This window comes from Enoplosus armatus, chromosome 20, assembly GCF_043641665.1.
Source record: "Enoplosus armatus isolate fEnoArm2 chromosome 20, fEnoArm2.hap1, whole genome shotgun sequence".
Taxonomy (NCBI): domain Eukaryota; kingdom Metazoa; phylum Chordata; class Actinopteri; order Centrarchiformes; family Enoplosidae; genus Enoplosus; species Enoplosus armatus.
This window is the reverse complement of record NC_092199.1, coordinates 9,206,645-9,221,427: the sequence shown is the minus strand read 5'-3', so window position 1 is coordinate 9,221,427 and position 14,783 is coordinate 9,206,645. Positions and strand designations below refer to the sequence as shown.

The window sequence follows — 14,783 nt, the reverse complement described above, 5'->3', positions numbered from 1 at the left end:
CCCCTCAAACAGTTGAGGTTAAAGACAAACATATGTTATTCTAATAAACCAAAAAATAATCCCCATAAATGTGTCTCTCATTCCACCAGGGCTCACTATAGCAGTGTTTGAGTGGGCAGTAAGAGGTTTTCGTGTAGCGGTCAGGTTTATTTTACGTAACTGGAAGAGTACCACATAAACCAGCGGGTAAACTGAATGGATTAAACTCATGACAGAGAGCAGGGTCAACATTGATGTCCAAAGCAAAACTGGTCACATTTGGGATACTTTTCTGATACACATTAAAGTGTGTGTGTTGATGTTTTTTTTCCCCTGTGGTCTTTTTTTTGTTTGCGTTTCTCCCTTTTTTCTTTCTCTGAATTATCATGCTGCATACTGTGTCCAATAAAATACAAAAGTTTGTATTGTACAAAAATGCATGTTGTGGTCTTAGATACCTACATGCGTCACACTGCATTACAATCAAAACTTACCAGAACTATTTATTATATTGATAACAGAGTATGCCTATTCCTTTTAATATGAACTCACAAAGATTAACAAATTATTGATAAAATGTGTTGGTTTAAAGGACTCACTCAGAAATCCTTATATATATTTTGTAGTTATCTTTATTAACAGTTGCTGCAAGCATGTTTACATACACTAGGAGATACATTAGCATTGTAATTACACCACAGTGAGGTAAAGTTAAAACACTAATACACATGAGGTAATGTGGCACATGTTTGACACTCAGTTTTGACAAACTTTCTGATCCTAACTAATTTTTCCTGAAGTAAAGTTAGTGGCAGCGTGTCTGTAATTGTCGTATACAGTGCAGTGCTGCCACATGGATCCTTATGAGAGTAAATGATGAGCGATCCAGTCCACAAATCTGCCGACGTTGGCGTAGACGCCAGGCTTGTACTTCTTTCCGCAGCCGTCGCCCCAGCTCACCACACCAACAACATAGTGGGTCCCATTACGCTCACACACCAGAGGGCCGCCAGAGTCACCCTGCAGGGACAGAGAGGAGGTTTTTATCAGGCTTTTACTTTCTCTCTGTTTGTTCTCATGGATGCTGTCATAAAAGAAAAATCTCTCACAGACCTGGCAGGAGTCAACACCTCCTTTCATGTTGCCTGCACAGAACATGCTGTCATCCAGCGAGTCTCCGTAAACGTGGGGAGCTTTACATTTGTCCTGGGAGATCAGGAGAACACGAGCATCCAGCAGCTGGTTGGTACCGTACTTCTCTGGGACATGAAGACAGCAGCATCAAACAGATTAGATCAGTTAAACTGTAATGTTCAGATGCATTCAATGACATGTTAAGTCAAGTCTTAAGGAATAAGGTTCAAGATAAAGAAACTTGTAGAAGAAAACAAACGTAACTACTTTCTTCTTGTCTTTTATGTCAATATTGTGATCGCACTCTGCTGCAATTCAATTTAAACTTTACACTTTATGTAAATATCTGTTTTTTAACACTTGGATTCATGCATGAGAAAATAGATTTAAAAGAAAGGATGGAAGGAAAAATACACATAATGTATACAGATACACGCAAATGTGCTGTAAAAAAAAAATTAATTATGAACATAATAATGATACATCAACTTATACATATATACAGCAAAATAGTGATAAAGGCATATATAACATATTACTAATAATCAACCTAACCTATTGTAATGAAAATGATTATATAATAATAACAACAAAAATAATAGGAAATATTAAATAAATGAATTCGATTTTTAAAAAGTAAACATAGCAATGTTATGCGAAGCAGACTTTTCTTTTGCTCTTTATGCTCAAGTATTTTTCAAATGTTTGTTGAGTATCTAATTTATTAATATTTTCTGCAGTAATTTGTTTTCTGACATTTAGAGTATCAGTTCACTAATACAGCACTTGAAACGGCACACTTTGAAATGGACAAGTAGAGATACTTTACCCTGTTTTCCAATGTAAATGCGTGCTATAGGTCTAGGTGAATTGGATGAATATCCATGAGCTGCCAAGTTCAAAACATTTTCCATTTTATTGATTCAATCTCATAGCTGGGCTTTTCTTTTTGCTTCATGTTCTTAAAACTACTTCTGCTTTATTTCAACTCAAATATACTTTTTATTAATAATATTCCTTTTGACTAAATACGGACTACCAATTTGTTCCCCACTAACTCACACCGATCATTATGTTATGACTGTTTGTTATGCAGTAGTTGACAGTACAGATTCAAATGATGCTTACGTGTTTCAGTCACACCCCACCCTGAGATCACACACTCGGTCCCGCTGATGAAGGGCTGGTTTGGCAGACAGGCTGTCTTTACAAAGCGGGTTTCTATGGCACAGTACGGTCTGTCCATGACTTTCAGCTGAAGCATGGCTGCACAGGAGAGGTAACGGCATATCAGTAAATTTAATAATGAAAAAACAGGTTTCCATTTGTCCAAGTGGACACTAATTAATTAATTAATTACATTTAACTGAGTGATAAACAGCTATCTTTGCACCTCACCAACATCATTATGAAGAGCAAAGGGGCTCTCCTTGTAATCCTCATGCACAATGGCCTTCTGCACAGGAATGACCTGATCGTATGCTTCATCCTTCTCTATGTCCACTCCTCCCAGCACCACCTGCATTTCCACTCCACTTTTACTGAACAAACAAAACCCCTAGAGAGTTGGGTGAGTGTGTCCATGTACAAATCCACATCAAACAACTGAAACTGTTTCTGTGCACCAAAACAACTCAGATACCGGAGCTTACATGCAGTGTGCAGCAGTGAGTACCCAGCAGGACTCGAGGAGGATGCCTCCACAGATGTGGCTGAAGGGCCCGGAGGAGCCTCTGGATCTGGTCTGCAGGGATACCTGCCAAGGATGAGCCCCAGGAAGAGACTTCTTCCCTCCGAAGATCCTCGCGGAGCGGCTGGGCTGCGGGCTCCCGCATTGGGAGAACTGGGCAGCAGTGACGTCCGGCTTGGCTGGAGTTGGATCTGTTTCATGGATGGTTTGTATGGTGGGTGGAACTGGGAGGGAAATCAAGATGAGCAAATGGGGATTGTGGAGGCCAGGATTGTTGTCTCTCTGTGTGTGTGTGTGTGTGTGTGTGTGTGTGTGTGTGTGTGTGTGTGTGTGTGTGTGTGTGTACCTCCAGAACATTTCCTAACTTTACAATAGTTCCACTTTAATTTGTCATTTTTGTTAATGAAGCACCAGGGCTGATCGTCTCCATCAGGGTTCCTTGAATACACAGAGATTTTAAAACAAGTATTAAAAAACTCACTACCACTATATTCAGACATCATTTTTTAACAAATCTCACAACCTGGCAACCCAAATGTTGTTTTTATTCATGCATTTTAAGAGCCTATTATCTATTTATTGTTATTAATAAACCAATTACTGACATCCCTTTGTAAGTGTGCCTTGAGTTACTGAGAATACTTTTTAACAAAAACATTCAAAGAGGAGTTTCACAATAACACATCAGCAAACAAAGTTTTGTTTGAATACATCACATGTACTGTATCCACATATGAACACAAACATGGTTATGTCAACAGTAAGCATATGCAATATTTACTTAAATAAGGTGGCTCCTCACCTGCAATAATTGTGCGGTCCAATTCCGTCGAAGCCTGCATACTCTTTGAAGGGGTCGCCCCCTTTCTGCAGGATGAAATAGGAGTTCCAGTCCAGACACTCTTCCCCTTCAACCGTCACACTCACCATGCCGCGGTAAAACTCTCCGTCCTCTTGGTAACAGTCGTCTGGTCCTGAAAAGAACAAAAATTCCCTTTAGCCAGGTAATATGTCGGTTCTTATGGGACGGAAGTTGGTTTTAATGTGTGGTTTTCTATTAAGGGCAGTGAGAGAATTGTATTTACCAACTTCACAGAACTTTCCACTGTGTCCATCAGGGCAAGAGCACTGGAAGGAGGAGCGTTTGGGACCCTTCATGCAAGAGCCTCCATTCAGACAAGGACTGGGCCTGCAGGGAGAAGCTGTGAACGCATGCAAGAAGATCAGTGTCTGATGTCCAGTGCAAAGGACTCAACACAACAGAACTTTGAGAGTGTAATATAATGAGAAAACTAAAAAAACCTGACCAAAAAAAAAAAATCTATAGAAATCCATAAAAACAGACCTTTCTTGCAGTTGGGTGGTTTGTACGGAGGTTTGCACTTGCACTCGTGGAATGGAGCAGTAGATGTGACAACACAGCTTCCATGGCCACATTTCACACTCCTGCAAACATCTTTCACTGAAAAACACATTCATTTTACTTTACTTTAACTTAGTTCAAAAACTACATAGGAACCCATTTTTTTTGTAGCTACTATGTGTAGAATTTGTGTAGTCTTTTTGTTGTGAACACAGGGGGGCGCAAAAGTCATAATCTTTCCAATCCTGCACATAGTAACTTCAAATTGAAAGCTGAAGAAAAACCTGCAGGGAGAAGAAAAGTAAGTAAGGTCTATTATATATATATATATTATCTAGTATTGTCTGGCATTTATATTTTATTTACAGGGACAATACACAAAAAGGCAAAACATTTTTTCAACTTTTACTTTGAATTTTTATAATTTATTAGGTTAGCCTTAAATTAAGAGACATTGAGAAACTGAATATTGCAAGTGAAGCTCAATCAATCAAAAGGTAGTTTAGTCAATGAAAAACACTGACATACAAGGGTTCAAAACATATATTTGGTGGTATTCAACATACATTACGTAATTCCTCTTTACATCTGCTGTAGATAAACGAGCACGGGTTGACAGGCGTACCTGTCTGACACTTCTTTCCTGAGTAAGGCTCAGGGCAGGAACATTTGAAGCCTCCATCAGCAGCGTGGTCACAGACGCCTCCATTCAAACATGGGTTTGGATCACACTCGTCTAAATGAAGACAGAGTCACGTCAAATACTTGCTAACACAAAGACCTGACATGCAGTCTCACCAGTTTCCACAAAGAAAAATCAGTTAAGAGCAGAGTGCAATTGATTGTGTGGATGTTGATCAATGCATCATACGACAGAAGCCATATCTCAGTTAAACTAGTGTGCATTTAGTATATACAGCATCAAACCCTCACCTTTACTATTTGAAGGTAATTTACCTGTGAAATCCATGAGTTCATACAACCAGTCATCTAGAGTCAAATCCAAATCTTCCGCAGGGCTTTCAGTGGGATAATCATAATAATACTCATAAGCTGTGAGGAAAAGAGAGGCATTTAAGAGTTCAAGTCATGAAGGACTGATGAAGTGTACTGCAACAATGTAAAACTGGAACTGTCTTTACCACCAGTGTCATCGGTTTCTGCGATCACCTGTAACAAAATCAAAATATATCAATTATTAATCACTCTGTTTTGTATCCCTTCCACAGTATCAATAAATGCTTAGAGTCCATGTTTTCCTATTTTATGCATACTTACATAAAAGTCCTCTCCAAACACAGTGAGTGCACACAGTTGTAAGAGCAAAGCTATGAAGCAGACCATGTTGATGCAGACCCTGGCCATGATGGGACCAGAGTGAGTCTATGGTTTGCTTTTCGCTCCTCAGACTCTCCTAAATAATCCCTCTCGAGACCCCCAAACACTCCACCCACCTGTTAATCATTAGGACCCTGCATTGATTCAACAGGAGTTACATGTGATACAATACTTTGTCTTTGCCCTGTGAACTTTTTTCTGTTGAGGTCATCAGAAGTAAAAGCAGTAAGCAAAAAAAAAAGTGGACACAATCTTTAAAATCAGTTTGTGGTCATCAGGTTGTTACTGAGTGACCTGAGGTTTCTCAATATGCAAGAGGCATTTGCTTTACTAAAGCGAGCAGCTGAAACTATCACAAAATCTGGTTTGCAATTTAAACCTTTTTTGGGTCACATTTTGCTTTATTGTTGTATGGTAAAACAGTTGAAAGTGTAGATTGATTTGAAAAGTCTGTCTATGTGGTGTGTTCATGCGCTGGTGGGAAGCTCTGACATCCACTGACAGAATACATCGTTTTGTGGTCATTAATAACTCTATACATGCCAAAATGTATGTAACACCATGACACACACTGATCTTCCAAAAAAATCTTCCAGACACTGTCGTGATTTGTCAGCTGAGCTGTTTTTTATTCAAACAGTGATCACCTTACAGTGGGAGCAATAGCATATTCTCAATATACAGTACTATATATAATGTACACGGAGTATGTGGAGAAATCAGAGTTAAGATCAGACCACAATCACTCTCTCCCTGTTGGTTAACCTCTTACAGGTAGAAGGGGTCATCACCTGTTTGCAGTGTTAACCCAGTTAAATGTAACTTAAATGTTTATGTATTCAGGTTACTGACGAGGGGAGTGCTTGTAAACCATAAATCATATGTCCTTGATTTGAATTCATATAGTCCTTATTAATTTCATACAACACTCCAGATTCTTGTTGATGGCTCCACAGACACTTCAAAACTAGCAACCAATGGATCATCATCATAAGTGCCTCAAACCTTGATTGTTGAACAGTATGGTGTAAATGCATCCAATATTCATGCATCAGTATAGTGGTGTAATAAACCATATGCAGGAAAAAAAAAAGTCAATAACACAGTGTTTAGGTCAGTCTGTCTGCATTCCACTTGTTTGTTTAGAAGAACCAGTCTGAACCCAAAACGTTCACATTTCCATTGCAATCTCTCAATGTGCTAACCTTTAAGACTGTTCTCTTAAACATACGATTCATTGTCTTCTGCCCCAGAGAATACGGCATAAATCTGGTGCAATTCACAGGTTTTTCACTGGAAACAAGAGAGGGTAGGGTGCAATTTCCAGTAAGTAAAAATAATATAAAAAGTCTATAAATATAGGCATATAATGCTAACTTTTAGGAGCAGTCAGCAGCAATAGTCAGTCCTCCTCACCATCAAACTCCATGACAACAGATCAGAAATTAGTCACAGCGTGTCCAGATGCTCGTTTGTCTTTTTTGCTCTGTCTGCTCGCAGAGTAAGCCTTCTTAAGGTCGAAGTCCACATGATAAAACCTGTGTTCATGTATATTCTGATTTGCGGATGTAGTTGGAAGGCACGTAGCCTCGCCGGCCTCCCGCATCCCCAAGCCACCAGTCAGTGTTGCCATTCATGTCCTGGAACTCCAGTATCCGCAGCCGCTGATTGGCCGAGATACTCAATTCATTGGCGCAACGGGCATCGAAGGAGTAGAGTGCGTAGTAAATCTAAACACAAATAAATAAATAAAAACAATGCCATCGTTAGTTTGTGTTTTTTCAATTTTAAAAGCAGTGTTAGTTAATGTTTTTGGCACCCTGGTGGCAGCGGAATAAACACAACATTGACATAAAATCACCTTATAAGGTTGATATGGCTAATGTGTTGGCAAACAGTTGCCTATTTACACATCAAGCAGACGCAGAACAACATTAGCATTCATTTGGAGTCCTGTTTCTGACTGCTGGACTAATATAATTTCCTTTTAGCTTTATGGTCTCCACCAACTTCCTGAGGGAAACATCTGGCTGCTAAATGCTGCACTCTGTTCACCAGCTAGTTGCTAACTTTGTACGCCGTTTGGTGCTGGACAGGTAGTGTACAATGAGTTAATGAGTTAAGAACTTTTTCACTAAAAACAGCTACCTGTTGTGGCTGGAAACTTGAGAGTGAACCAAAATAGTTAAGTTGTGGGCCATAAAACCGAAACAATGTACTGAAAGAAGCTAAAATGCTCCATAGAGCTGAGAGAAACTGTAGAGTCCTCACACCATCAGAATAATTTAAAAAGTTGTTTTTGTTAGATAAAAGTTCAACACAATAGTTACTTTAATCACTTGAAAATACATCGTCTGACCTTGTTTTGGTAAATGCCTGATTATAAATGCAAAATACATCAAAGCAGTCAAACAGAATCTCACCTGATGACCATCTAATTCACTCTCGTGTTCTGGTTCTGGTTCTGGTTCTGGTTCTGGTTCTGGTTCTGGTTCTGGCTCCGGCTCCGGCTCCGGCTCGATGTACTCATCTCTGGAGTAAGCAGACCTCTTCTGTCCACTATTATCCCCATTTCTCCACTGGTATGAGTTGTAGGTTTTGTCTGAGTGTCCATGCCGCTGTGAGCGATAGTTCCTGTGTGAAGAATAAGAGTCTGTCTCCGAGAGGTCTGACATCTCCTTCTGGCTGCTCTGACTTGCGTAACTCGTATCATAGGCGTCCCTGTGACTGCCTGGATGCCGGTAAGAAGGCTCTGCGTCTCTGTGACTGGGAGAATTTCGGTGCGTTTGGTCTGAGAACTCCCTGCGGTTTGAGGGATTTCGGGGCGAGGAGTTTATGGAGTTGCTCTGACTGGCAGAGTCAGGGTTGGGTGCATCTCTGTGGTGACTCCTACGAGATGAGGCAGAGTCCAGCGAAGGGTGTGGCGACGAATGACTTTGGGGCTGCGATGTGGAAAAGCTGACGGTGGCCGTTTCCTGGTTGAAGGTCAGTGTGCTGTTGCTGTTTTGACGGGAGAAAACAGGGGAGGAGCCGCCGTAGCCTGACTCATTGGACGATTGGCTCTCTATGGACACGTCTGACTGGCTCCTGCGTGGGTTGTAGGGTTTGAGGAAGGAGCTGTACACAAAACCCTTGGCAACTGCAAATTAAGAAAAGCAAGAGAAAACATGGAAATGGATTTTATGGCTGCACCATTTTTCCCAGTGACAGAACCTCAGACATCAAAACATTACCTACCTCCATTATCAATTAGCCAGCGGTTGTTGCTACCCATGGGGTCCTGCTGCTTGATTACACCCACAAGATCTCCCTCTTGTATACAGACGTCCAGATCCTGGGCTGCATTGAAGTTTCTCTCGGCCTGGAAGAGTTTCTCAGGACCATAGCGTACCAGAAGTCCTGCACGGTGCTCATTTGTCTGCATGATGGTGCTAGGCTGCAAGGAACAAGGACAAGACTCATGGTTTGATCATGTTACAGCTATGAAAGCATTATTCATTAACATCTGGTATGGCACAAATAAGATGAGAGTTCAACTCACAGGTCCCTGCAGTTGCTTTTTAGAGGTCTGCTTCTCCAGGGTCTTCTTCTCGAAGGGCTTTTTTGTGGACGTGGCTGGAGGCAGGTTCTCTGGGCAGAAGCTAAATCCCTGCAGAAGCTGGAGAACTCGTCCGTACTCTTCTTGAAACTGTGCGATCAGGTTGCTCTCTGTGCCAGGTTTGTTAGAAAACTGGAGGTGGGGTGAAGAAAAAGCAAAAATAGGTATATTAATATTCCTGAAAAAATCCCACTTCCTTCAACACCCTCATCAACAAAGACAGACTCACCACGTGTAGGAGGGGCTTCAGCTCTCCCAGAGTCGTCTTCATGAAGTCCTTCTGAGCTTGAGAGAAATCCCTCACACAGCCAGTAAACAGGTCCTCCGCCGCACCGTGGAACTTGGGGAGCTCGTCCAGAAGTTGGGCGTTGAGCGCCTCGTAGTTGTTGCGTGCCGCCTGCAGCTCATCCTGGACACGGCGGTCTTTGAGGCGGTCGGCGCGCTCCTTGCAGTTGTCGTAGTCCAGCAGCTTGTCAAAGCGCTTTTGGATGAGTTTGTGCGGCCCAGCGAACATGAGGAGGAGCTGGGTGAGCGGGTTGATGACTAAGGCCTCTGTGCGCTCCTTCTGCTCAGGGAATGAAGGACGGGGGGTTGACAGATAACATGATCAGTCAGTCATTCCCAATGCACTTTCACAGCAACTAAGTGAGGCTAAAGAGAGGAAGAGGACTTACAAACTGTGTGAACTGTTTGTCACTGATGCAGCGGTGAGCTCTCTGGAAGCGCTCGGGGTCGAGGATACTGCGCTCCGTGTAGATGTCAGAGAAACTGATGGCTGCCAAGACCTTCACGGACGCTGATTCCTAAAGAGACACATTTTATTACAATCCACGTTGTTATGGGATGTAACTAAAGTATTAAATAAAAAATGGCATGAATCAGGCACAACGTGTATTTCTATTTTCAGGTTCTGATATGGTCAAGACACTGAGTTGTTCGGGTATTTCATGCGATCGTGGTAAAATGTTCCTACCCTTATGTGTTGCAGGTACAAGGAAATGTCCCTGATGAAAGACTTGATGAGTCTCTCCTGCAGCCTGAATCTCTTCTCAGCCTCATCAAACGCTTCATCTTTAATCTGTGAAAGAGACAGAAGACAAAAAGGTAAAAATCAGAACCAGCACGTTTCAGACAGTCTTCCCGCCACTCTGGTTAAGAACATGTCAAGGAGCAGTGATCTACCTGAGGTGAAATTCCCGTGAGGTGCTTGAGGTGGCTGCTGACTCGGTTGGATTTTTTGATAATGGAGTGCATGCTCAGCTTGGAGATCTTGTCAATGAACGTGTCCTCGTCGCCTTTCCTGTACTTCACCACTGTGGACAGCAGAGGGAGAACAGTTCAGACTGTGTGCTGGATAAAAGCAACAAAAAAAGACTAAAATCAATCAGGCTTTAAGGGATCTCTTTACCGAGGTCCTTCCTGCGCTTGTACTCGTTGATGTTGACGTTGATCTCTTTGACGGCCAGCAGAGCCTGAGTCAGCTGGGGCCGGTCGTGGTGGCTCTCCGGTGTGGCTCCCAGCAGCTCCATCAGCAGCAGCGGGTAACGCATCACCCGCTGCACCGGCTTGATTAAGAAAGAGCCGAGGTTGATGTAATTTGTTTTCCCCCTGAAAAAAAAAAGCGACAGAGACAGCAGATTTTGGTTGGAGGGAAAAATTAAGAGTATGTGAAGTGTGAGAGAACCACACAGTCAGCATTTCACCCACTATTACAGTCACAGCTATTGAATGATGTTGACGAGAAATTCGAAAAGAAGAAAAAAAATTTCTTCCCATGTTCATGTAACACATGTATCATGTGGATTGTGTAATCCAATGATATGTAACCATCATCACATATATATATATATATATACACACACATATATATGTATATATTCTGATCAATACAGTTTTTGGGAGACAAAAGAACAGGGAAGACAAAATAAAAAAACACAACACAGTATTGATTTGCTTAGTTCTAATGCAATCTAGAGGACAAATTAATTTAACTGGGATTTGATGTCAGCATGGAAGCCAATCGCTTTCATCTAAAAGAGAAATCTTTCCTCATTGTTACGAGATAATTTGTTGTTATCCACAAAATGAGGATAATAAATTAGTGTTTGATTTGTGCCATCTTATTTGCCAATTTAAGGTAAACCCAGTAAAACATGTCAATACACACATTTATCACTCAGTCAGAAGAGGAAAACGCTTGTAATTTCACGTTTATGGTGGATTTCTGGTTACAACGTTCTCATAACAATCTAATCTGACAAGGACACATAAATCATCTCATAATATTGAGAAAACATCTTATAACTGATGTTTTTTAAAAAAACAAAACAATATTGACTACATTACTACTGTTACTGTATATTGCATTTGCTGTTTTTGTCCAGAAGATGGCATTAAATGTGTTTGCTCAACCGTAGAGGAGGGGTCATGGACATGTTGAATTTTGCTCTTCACAACAACAGTAAACAGCATTCACATGCACATGCAAACACAAACAACAAAATATGAAGTCCATCCCAGTCCAGGGAAGGAAATTGAAGTGGTAGCGCAGATGTTTTTAGAGTTTTCCACACTCGGCACACACTTGGATTTTTTTGCCATCACACAGGGTAAACACACACACACACAAAAGGTAATTTCCAAGGGGGTTAGTGAGCAAAAGGCATGCGGTCAAGATGATTCTCATGCGGGAAATCATGACGACACTCGTTATGGAGACTTACCACTCGCGATATATGGCCCTGTTGATGTGAAGGTTGGAAAGAGATAGAAAGATAACAAAAACAGGATTTATAAACCTCTGACCTGACAATAACTTTCATGAATATTCAATTTTCCTACAAGTCTTAAATCCTGCAGGACTCGAAAGGAGGTAAATGAATTTCACTTCAACTTTGCAACCAACCAACTGCGTGAACCCGCGGTTGTTATGGTTTTGCTTAGTGAATTCTTGTGTAAAGCTGGACAGAGGCCCAGTGTGGTAGTAAAACTTGGCTTCTAGTTTCTAGAAGGTAACAGAACACATGACCTTTTTAAAGCTGAGTAGCTTGCAACCGAACTTTAGAAAAGAGGATTGTTTTCCTGACTTTATGGTAAACTTACAAAATGACTAGAAAAATAACCAAGATTTCTTAACAAGATTAAGATTTCTTCTTGGAACCAGCGCCATTTTTTTTCTAAAGCTTCCGGTCTAACAAAACCTGTGTTTACCTTCAAATGCAGATTGATGACTATATTTTACAGAAACACAGCGGTGTCAACTCAAGTGTCTGAGTCACTGATGGTGAAACCAGACAGGTGAAACCAGGCAGGGCACATTCTTTGACTGCTCCACATTACTGAATGCTACACTACTGTATGAGATGGAGCATGCACACGGCAGGAGTGAGGTAAAGGTGACTTGGCAGGAAAAAAAAGGCAGATTTTAAGCGGGAATATGTTTCAGACGGAAAAAGTACTTCTTCTGTTTAAAGATTTACTGCACTTCTCTATCATAACTCGCCCACGCATCAAAGCTCAAAGTCTGCTGAAGAAACCCCACAAATGAATTACAAGTGAATATCAGCTAACAACGTGACAAAACATTTACTGAGACCACAGAAAATATATAGACTCCATTTTGAAATTATCATTCGACTGAAACACCTATTTAAAACATTTAAAAAGGGTTTCATACAACACCCGCTGTTACAATACAGTTCCCATTACTTTTTCACCCACTGAACTCTACAAACAATAAATGATCAACAGCCTTTCACAGTTAATGTTTCACTTTTAAACTGTACATTTGTATTAGTGGCCACTCTTTGTTTTGTTTTCATGCGTTTACACACACGAACGTGCACGGTTTTGGTCACTCAAGTGCAAACACACAGGTCACTGCTGAAATCTAAAACTAAAAACTACAGAGAGGCCCCCTTTTTCAGACATTTTCTCCTCCTCTCAGTCACTCACCTCAGTTTCTCCAGACACTCCAGCACATGGCACTGGATGTGTTCGTCCTTCTCGTAGCTCTCCAGCAGAGAGATGGCATCGTCGTGGTTCTGGCAGTATATCTTGTACACCTCCTCCAGCTCAGTTTTGAAGTCCAGAAATACTTTTCCTGAGAGAACAGGGTACAGAAACATAAGTGTTCATTTAAAAAGGGAAAACAGGTAAAAGTTCAGTAAAAGGTCAGTTTGTGCAGACACAAATCGGAAATGTTTGAAGGCAAAGTAACCAGTGACTTCTCTGTAGTTACTTTTTTCCAACTTTCTACAGAACACAACAAGAAATCAAACATTAATTCACGTTATCATCTTTCAGTTTACTTCCTGTAAGGCTGGCTATTTTCAAAACGCATTCAAAGTCTTACTCAGCCAATAAAAGTTGATTAGGTGCTCAGGTGATGCATGAATAAAGTACAAAGTCCAGCGTGCAGAAAGAAGCCACCTGATTGGACTGTGAGTGAAACCATTATTTAAGGTATTAGGTATTAAAAACTTCTTCTTACCAATAGAGTCTGTGTCCTGCAGTGTGTCAAACAGGCGTTGTGACAGGTCGATCACAGAGTTGATGTTGCCAAAGAGCCCATCAAAGTCCACATTCTTCACCTTTACGAACGGCAGAAATAAAGTTTTAAAATAGTGATAAAAGTTCCCCTGTGCTGTTGACTGATACAAACAAAGCCAAAACCACGAATATCCTGGTTATGATTATATGATTGTTCCTTGATTCAGAAACCTAGAAAGCCCTTATCCTGGGTTTGAGAAACCTGGGCTAGCTGGCCGACAGAAACCGGAATACTGTTGTATGTAAACACCTTATTCAGGTTTCTGATCATACTCTGCTACGTTCGCAGGTGTCTCCTCCTCTTAAGCGTTGTAGTAGTTAGTCAGTATAACAAAGAATAAGATGACCAACAAGTCTGACAGTGCTCTCATCTTCCATTACTGAAGATTAGACAAAGAAGGTACTGTAAATCCAGTACAGGGGTAAACGCAGCTGAAACCAAACTGCGTGATGTATACTCATGTATACAGAGAGGTACTGGTGTGCATGTAAACATACTCACTTTATTCCTTCTATTTATTGAAGCTGTCTTTAAGTTTGTCTTGTATTTGTTGCGTTCAGCAGCACAGCGTTTACATCTTTTTTACCTGCTTCTTCTGCAGTGGCTCGATGATCTCCACGACACACATCTGCAGGTCTTTGATGTAGTCCTTCTCTGTCTGCAGCAGCTCCTCGATGACCTTTGACCTCTTCTCCAGCATCCTCAGTTCGGGATCCTCTGCGCCTGTGCCGGTGGCGGGGGTTGAGTCCGGGGTCAGGGCGGAGTCCAGGGGTTTGGGTTGGGACGAGAGTAGAGTCATCTCTGGAAAGACAGGAGAGGAGACAGATTTAGCTCCATCTAAATTGAAATGAAAATGTTTTCCATCAGATCTTACAGCTATCTCTCTTATATCAAGAACTATTAACACCATTTTCAAATATAATTCATTGTAATATTCATGTTTACATTTCTATACATTAATTGCCATGAAACTGGCATAAACAAAGCTTGTTGTGGCGAAAAAGTGACACAAAGGGGTTATTCTAAAGATGACAAAGTCCAGAAAGGGAAAGAGCAAAGAGAAAAAACGTTCCCAGCCCATGTCTCCATTCATTATATCCAAACACACTCCTGCCTGCCCACCCACCCG

The 14,783-nt window shown here is 41.2% G+C and overlaps 2 protein-coding genes across 2 annotated transcripts in view; both read right to left on the bottom strand.

The window, feature by feature from the left end:
* Nucleotides 1–606: 606 nt before the first annotated feature.
* On the bottom strand, nt 607–5,531 carry LOC139303615 (hyaluronan-binding protein 2-like). The gene is made up of 13 exons (XM_070927460.1): nt 5,445–5,531; nt 5,309–5,336; nt 5,124–5,219; nt 4,792–4,902; nt 4,149–4,265; nt 3,889–4,005; nt 3,606–3,777; nt 3,075–3,241; nt 2,766–3,030; nt 2,512–2,654; nt 2,242–2,379; nt 1,093–1,238; nt 607–999 (listed from the first exon to the last, which is right to left on the bottom strand). The coding sequence occupies exons 1-13, from the start codon at nt 5,529–5,531 to the stop codon at nt 841–843; spliced, it is 1,746 nt and encodes a 581-aa protein (XP_070783561.1). The 3' UTR covers nt 607–840.
* A 578-nt stretch (nt 5,532–6,109) lies between these two features.
* Nucleotides 6,110–14,783, bottom strand: part of dnmbp (dynamin binding protein) — a 33,471-nt gene continuing 24,797 nt past the window's right edge. Inside the window, exons 5-17 of the mRNA XM_070926775.1 lie at nt 14,241–14,455; nt 13,595–13,694; nt 13,057–13,204; nt 11,826–11,843; nt 10,511–10,710; nt 10,285–10,415; nt 10,076–10,180; nt 9,777–9,905; nt 9,335–9,667; nt 9,046–9,234; nt 8,742–8,940; nt 7,928–8,643; nt 6,110–7,234 (exon numbers count right to left, since the gene is read on the bottom strand). Of these exons, the coding sequence (XP_070782876.1) occupies nt 7,049–7,234; nt 7,928–8,643; nt 8,742–8,940; nt 9,046–9,234; nt 9,335–9,667; nt 9,777–9,905; nt 10,076–10,180; nt 10,285–10,415; nt 10,511–10,710; nt 11,826–11,843; nt 13,057–13,204; nt 13,595–13,694; nt 14,241–14,455 (2,669 nt within the window). The 3' untranslated portion in view covers nt 6,110–7,048. The remainder of the gene's footprint in view (nt 7,235–7,927; nt 8,644–8,741; nt 8,941–9,045; nt 9,235–9,334; nt 9,668–9,776; nt 9,906–10,075; nt 10,181–10,284; nt 10,416–10,510; nt 10,711–11,825; nt 11,844–13,056; nt 13,205–13,594; nt 13,695–14,240; nt 14,456–14,783) is intronic.